This window comes from Salvelinus fontinalis, chromosome 24 (assembly GCF_029448725.1).
Source record: "Salvelinus fontinalis isolate EN_2023a chromosome 24, ASM2944872v1, whole genome shotgun sequence".
Classification (NCBI taxonomy): Eukaryota; Metazoa; Chordata; class Actinopteri; order Salmoniformes; family Salmonidae; genus Salvelinus; species Salvelinus fontinalis.
This window is the reverse complement of record NC_074688.1, coordinates 40,103,731-40,110,982: the sequence shown is the minus strand read 5'-3', so window position 1 is coordinate 40,110,982 and position 7,252 is coordinate 40,103,731. Positions and strand designations below refer to the sequence as shown.

Genomic DNA, 7,252 nt, shown 5'->3' with positions numbered 1-7,252 from the left:
GCCCCACCACCCTATACCCCCCATTCCCTAACACCACATCCCTAACCCCACCTCCCTAACCTCACCTCCCTAACACCACATCCCTAACCCCACCTCCCTAACCCCACCTCCCTAGCCCCACCACCCTATACCCCCCCTTCCCTAACCCCACCTCCTTAACCCCACCTCCCTAACACCATACCCCTAGCCCCACCACCCTATACCCCCCACCTCCCTAACACCACATCCCTAACCCCACCTCCCTAACCCCCCCTTCCCTAACCCCACCTCCTTAACCCCACCTCCCTAACACCATACCCCTAACCCCACCTCCCTAGCCCCACCTCCCTAGCCCCACCTCCCTAACCCCACCTCCTTAACCCCACCTCCCTAGCCCCACCTCCCTAACACCACCTCCCTAACCCCACCTCCCTATACCCCCCCTTCCCTAACCCCACCTCCTTAACCCCACCTCCCTAACACCATACCCCTATACCCCACCTCCCTAGCCCCACCTCCTTAACCCCACCTCCCTAACACCATACCCCTAACCCCACCTCCCTAGCCCCACCTCCCTAGCCCCACCTCCCTAACACCACATCCCTAGCCCCACCTCCCTAGCCCCACCACCCTATACCCCCCCTTCCCTAAACCCACCTCCCTAGCCCCACCTCCCTAGCCCCACCACCCTATACCCCCCATTCCCTAACACCACATCCCTAACCCCACCTCCCTAGCCCCACCTCCCTAGCCCCACCACCCTATACCCCCCCTTCCCTAACCCCACCTCCCTAGCCCCAACACCCTGGCCCCACCACCCTAGCCCCCCCTTCCCTAACCCCACCTCCTTAACCCCACCTCCCTAACACCACACCCCTAACCCCACCTCCCTAGCCCCACCTCCCTAGCCCCACCACCCTATACCCCCCCTTCCCTAACCCCACCTCCCTAACCCCACCTCCCTAGCCCCAACACCCTGGCCCCACCACCCTAGCCCCCCCTTCTCTAACCCCACCTCCCTAGCCCCTCCTTGCCTAACCCCACCCCCCTAACCTTAAATCATTGTGCAACATCATGGGTAAACTCTAGGCATCTTTCAGCTTGAAAAAGTGGATTTCTACTGGTGTGGGGATTTAATAGGGGTGGCAAGTAGCCTAGTGGTTAGACCGTTTGACTAGTAACCGAAAGGTTGCAAGATTGAATCCCCGAGCTAACAAGGTAAATATCTGTCGTTCTGCACCTGAACAAGGCAGTTAACCCACAAGGCCGTCATTGAAAATAAGAATTTGTTCTTAACTGACTTGCCAAGCTAAATAAAGGTAAAATAAAAATAGTACAGTATGATGTAATATCTGTCTGAATGGATCCATCAGATGTTGTTGAAGAACAGATACTGTATCTCCTGTACTACACATTACCTTCAATAACATCACCCTCACAGGCTTCCTCCAATTACCCTCAATTACATGCTCCCCAAGTTATCCTCCAATAATAAGTCCCCAATTAACCCCCTCCTGCCCCTCCCTCCCTACAAGCACCCCCTGGTGGCCGTGTGCTTGTTTTTTAGCCGGGGGCTCATTTCTCCCTATATCAGCAGCTCCCCTTCTCTCCTCTTCCTCTCCCTCTTTCACTCTCACACTGCAGGAGATGCCAGACTGACAGACACTCATCCTCTCTCTCTGTCTGTCTGTCTCACCAGGATAAGGTTTACTGTTGCCAGGTAGGGCAGAGGTAGAACAAGGTTTTGTGTGTCAATTGCTGTTTTTTCACGTCTGGTTACAGGTGTCTGTGTTGTATGGTGTATCTCTTCATTGAAAGCACTTTTTGATCATGTCTTTCTGTCTACAGAGTGTTCTGTCTGCAAGGTCTTTGTTTGGTCTCTCTCCAACAGGTGACGGAACTCTCCCAGTCTTCGGCCTTGTCTCTCTCCAGGTGATGAGCCTCTGTGGCTGGCTGTGGCTGCTCTACTGTCTCCATGTCCCTGGGTCTGTCTGGGGTCTCGATGGAGTTGGAGAGGGGGCTTGTCGGCTGATAGCTAAGCCAGTATCTGGCAGTGTTTATCGGGCAGGAGATGTGGTTATTGGGGGCCTGTTCCCCATCCATGTGGAAGCCCCTCTGCCAGAGCAGGAGTTCAGGAGCATTAATGGAAATGCTACCTGTACAATGTATGCAGCTTGTGTGATAACAGCTTTTTGTCATTGTGTTTTCACCTAACAGTAATCTGTATTCAGTTACCTCCTATTTCTCTGTTTTATCCTTTCATCCGTCTGTCAGTTTCAACCAGCGTGCTTACCGTTGGCTCCAGACTATGATTTTTGCTGTGGAGGAGATTAACCGTGACCCAGCCCTCCTGCCTAACCTCACCCTGGGGTTCCTGGCTTCTGACACATGTCGGTCAGAGGGCACCACCCTGGGGGCAGCCCTAGCCATGGTGACCGGCAAGGAGGCCTCCGTGGTGGGCACAGAGTGTGGCACAACCCCCGAGGTTCCCGTCATCATCGGAGATGCCCGCTCCTCAGCTTCCATGGTGGTGGCACAGACCCTCGGGCCGTTTGATTTACCCATGGTGAGGCAGGGGTGGGACTACAGGTTGGGATGAGATGATGCCTCTTTTCACATTACATTTCAATCTCTTTCTAGATTTCTCTCTCTAACGTTGACTTTCCTTCTTCCTCTGCTCTCTGCCTCTTACAAATTATAATTATCATTGACTCTCTCTCTCTCTCTCTCTCTCTCACTCTCTTTGGGTTCTCTCCCAGGTGAGTTACTTTGCCACTTGTGCATGTTTGAGTGACAACTGGAGGTACCCCTCGTTCTTCCGTACGGTACCCAGTGATGCCTTCCAGGCTCGGGGCATGGCCAAGCTGCTGCGTCTGCTGAGATGGGTGTGGGTGGGACTGGTGTCAGAGGATGGTGACTATGGCAAGTTTGGGGTTCAGCTGCTTCTCCAAGAGCTCCAGGGATCTGGGGTGTGTGTCGCCTACTCTGAGGTCCTCCCCAAGGTACGACCTCACTCTGATGATCTGACAATAAACTCTCTCTTTTGCTCTATCTTTCTCTCTCTCTTTCACTCTGACTCCCCCTCTCTTCTAATCTAACATAAACGCTGTATCTGATATTCTCTGACTCTATTCCCTTTCTCTCACTGATGGTCATCCCCAAGTTACCGTCTAAGAGAAAGATCAGGCACATTGTGAACACCATCAGAGGATCTACTGCCAGAGTGGTGGTGGCATTTGTAGGATTTGCGGGTCATTCAGGGGTGAGCAGTTACCGGTCAGAGTATTGTTAATGATTTGTAACACAGCTGTAGCAGTGTCCTTGTGTCTTACCATGTCTTGATGCCCTTTATAGACACAATCATTTCCTAACTGATAATCATGCATTTCAGCTTGACCATCTTGATCTTTTTAACGATTCTCCAGGCCCTGATGGAAGAGGTTGTCCGCCAGAACATTACAGATAAGCAGTGGATTGCCTCAGAGGCCTGGGTCACTTTCTCTTCTATTGCCGCCCCAAAGAACCTGCCCTCTCTTGCCGGGACAATCGGTTTTGCCCTGAAGAAAGCTGATATTCCCGGCTTGGGGACTTTCCTAACACGCCTCCATCCAGACGGGGACTACCAGAAGTCCGACCCCTTCGTGTGGGAATTGTGGGAAGAGATATTTGGGTGTTCTCTGGGGGTTGACCTCAGCGTAACACTGCTGTCCAGGCGACAGTGCACTGGGTCAGAGGTCATACGTGAGGGAGACTTTACACCTAAATCTCTGTTTTTTGTCCAGATTCCCAATGTTATCTCAGTAAAATGAAGTGTCAATCCTAGGTGAGGGGGAGAGCCTGTATGCTGACGTGTCTCAGCTGAGAGCCAGCTATAATGTGTACAAGGCTGTGTACGCCATCGCCTACGCCATACAGGATATGGTGGCCTGTCGACCAGGGGACGGAGTCTTTAATGGTGGACAGTGCCCTGATATCAGGAAGCTTCAGCCCAGCCAGGTGAGAATAACATGTTGATCTGTTTTCAAGTTAACAACACTAATGTTTCCAGTCAGGATACAGTGAAACACTTTGTAAGGTTTGAATACTAAAGAACAAAAGCCACAACTGGTTCTAACTCTTAATCCTGTTCCAATGCCCTTTTCTCTTTGAGATTGTTCATTATCTGAGGGGGGTGAACTTCAGTACTCCTGTGGGGGAATCTTTCCACTTCGACATGAATGGTGATCCGCCTGCCTCTTATGACATCATCAACTGGCATGTGACCCCCGAGGGGACAGCAGAGTTTGTCCAGGTTGGACATTTTCTGTCCTCTGAGGGTTCGGAAGACCAGTTCCACATCGACATGGATAAAGTGGTGTGGGGTGGGGGCAGCGGAGATGAGGTGAGAACTGTTCCGTTTAGTTTCATTGAGGCAGAGAGGTGGGTGTGTGTGTGTGTGTGTGTGTGTGTGTGTGTGTGTGTGTGTGTGTGTGTGTGTGTGTGTGTGTGTGTGTGTGTGTGTGTGTGTGTGTGTGTGTGTGTGTGTGTGTGTGTGTGTGTGTGTGTGTGTGTGTGTGTGTGAGCTTTATTGAGTTAATCACCCTGAGGAAGACATACAGAAAAGAGAAAGCTGAAAAAAATACCAAATAAATAACAGTTGGACGAAATCTCAGACAGAAAGCTCTATCATCAACATAATACTGAACGTGAGATATTTGTGTGGTCATATTCCTGACAGTCCCCAGAGGGGCCCAGCGAGCCTGTCTGTGTAATAATGATGATGATAGCAATAATGATGATCTGAATCACTGCCGAATGTGATACAGCCTGGATTCGAACCAGGGACAATAGTTACACCTCTTGCACTCATATGCAGTGTCTTAGACTGCAGAGCAACTCCGGAGTTAAATTACACTGAATGTGAGATATTTGTGTGGTCATATTCCTGACATAGTCCCCAGAGGGGCCCAGCGAGCCTGTCTGTGTAATAATGATGATAATAGCAATGATGATGATGATGACATCGTCCTCTCCGCTTTCTGGTAGGTCCCTGTGTCTGTATGCAGTGCTGACTGTCCCCCTGGTACCAGGCATGCGGTACAGAAGGGGAGGCCTGTTTGCTGCTTTGACTGTCTGTCCTGCGCTGAGGGAGAGATCAGCAACACAACAGGTAGTCTATCTAGGGATCTGATTCCAATTCATATTTTGCCTCAATCCTGATTGGTCCTGATTTGGACTCCTCATTTTTCTTCCTTCTCTATCAGGGTCAGATCAGTGTATTAGGTGTCCAGAGCGGTTCTGGTCCAACCCTGATCGTACGGCCTGCATCCCCCAGCTGGTGGACTTCCTCTCCTACAGCGACACCATGGGCGTCATCCTGTCTGTCATCTCGGTTTCCGGGGCAACACTGACAGCCGGTGCCCTGGCCACCTTCCTCTACCACCGTCACACGGCCCTGGTGAGTTGAATCATATGATCATATATAGAGGTACTGGACAGAGATGAGATTAAGGATGTCATATAAGGATGTGATTTCTGACATCCCTCATTCTAATTTATCTTTCTCTGTCTCTTTACAGGTGAAAGCCAACAACTCTGAGCTCAGCTTCCTGCTTCTGCTGTCACTCAAGCTCTGCTTCCTGTGTGCGCTGGTTTTCATTGGCCGGCCGAAGCCTTGGACATGCATGCTGAGACACACCCTCTTTGGTATAAGCTTTGTGTTCTGCATCTCCTGTCTGCTCAGCAGGACTGTGGTGGTGCTGGTGGCCTTCAGGGCCACTCTGCCTGGAGAGAACCTGATGAGATACTTCAGCCCCACCCAGCAGAGGATGGGTATCTCACTCTGCACACTCATCCAGGTGAAAATCTAGTTTTTACTATATTCTATTGGAATGTAATTGTTTCCTTCATTGAGCATATTATTTGTTATTATGGTGATCGTGCTTGGGTTTTTCTTCCACCTCTTTTCCCTTCCACAGGTGTTGATCTGTGTACTGTGGCTGGCCCTAGCTCCACCCCAACCGGCTGAGAGGGGGGACAGAGAGGGTCGGGGGCCGAGGGTCGTCCTGGAGTGTGAGGTGGGCTCTGTGGTTGGCTTCTCTCTGGTGCTCGGCTACATCGGCCTGCTGGCCTCCCTCTGTCTCCTCTTAGCCTTCCTGGCCAGGAAACTCCCAGACAACTTCAACGAGGCCAAGTTCATCACCTTCAGCATGCTGATATTCTGTGCCGTGTGGATCTCCTTCATCCCTGCCTACGTCAGCTCTCCTGGGAAGTACACAGTAGCTGTAGAGATCTTTGCCATCCTGGCCTCCAGCTTTGGGCTGCTGTTCTGTCTGTTTGCTCCAAAGTGTTTCATCATCCTTCTGAGACCAGAGAGAAACACCAAGAAACACATGATGTCCAAATAGAAACCACCAAGAAATGCATGATGTCCAATTAGAAACCACCAAGAAACACATGATGTCCAATTAGAAACCACCAAGAAACACATGATGTCCAATTAGAAACCACCAAGAAACACATGATGTCCAATTAGAAACCACCAAGAAACACATGATGTCCAAATAGAAACCACCAAGAAATGCATGATGTCCAATTAGAAACCACCAAGAAAGACATTATGTCCAATTAGAAACCACCAAGAAACACATGATGTCCAATTAGAAACCACCAAGAAACACATGATGTCCAATTAGAAACCAATGAGAAACATATGATGGACAAATATTAACCTACTCATAGTCATATCGTGATTTAGGGCTCGTTGATATTCATTTCAACAGGGGAATGTCAATTCTGTTTTAACATTCATTTCCTGCTTTACCTTCACTATATTACTTTGTTAATATTAGTATGTGTTCTTATAATGTGTCAGAATGAAACACGTCTATATGAACAATACCAATAAAGATTACGTAGTGTCTACTCATGCTGGAAGAGTTAGTATTGAGTCTGACACCATTCCTACATATGATTCCTTCGTCACCCAGTCAGTGTGTGTGTGTGTGTGTGTGTGTGTGTGTGCGTGTGTGTGTGCGCGTGTGTGTGCGCGTGTGTGTGTGTGTTTGTGTGCGCGTGTGTGTGCGCGTGTGTGTGTGTGTGTGTGTGTGTGTGTGTGTGTGTGTGTGTGTGTGTGTGTGTGTGTGTGTGTGTGTGTGTGTGTGTGTGTGTGTGTGTGTGTGTGTGTATGAGTGTGTGTGTCCCTCTTCGTAAACCAAAATGAAAACAAAAACATTTTTCTGTCTGCTTACCCACTGTGGGAACCTCTCCACTCCCCATCACTCCCTCTTTATAC

The 7,252-nt window shown here is 49.9% G+C and overlaps 1 protein-coding gene across 1 annotated transcript; it reads left to right on the top strand.

Moving 5' to 3' along the window:
* Positions 1-1,914: 1,914 nt before the first annotated feature.
* LOC129822669 (extracellular calcium-sensing receptor-like) lies at positions 1,915-6,489 on the top strand. The gene is made up of 11 exons (XM_055881027.1): positions 1,915-2,144; positions 2,254-2,545; positions 2,739-2,981; positions 3,143-3,241; positions 3,405-3,720; positions 3,803-3,975; positions 4,130-4,360; positions 5,005-5,128; positions 5,223-5,416; positions 5,538-5,816; positions 5,937-6,489. The coding sequence occupies exons 1-11, from the start codon at positions 1,915-1,917 to the stop codon at positions 6,363-6,365; spliced, it is 2,610 nt and encodes an 869-aa protein (XP_055737002.1). The 3' UTR covers positions 6,366-6,489.
* The last annotated feature ends 763 nt before the right edge of the window (positions 6,490-7,252 follow it).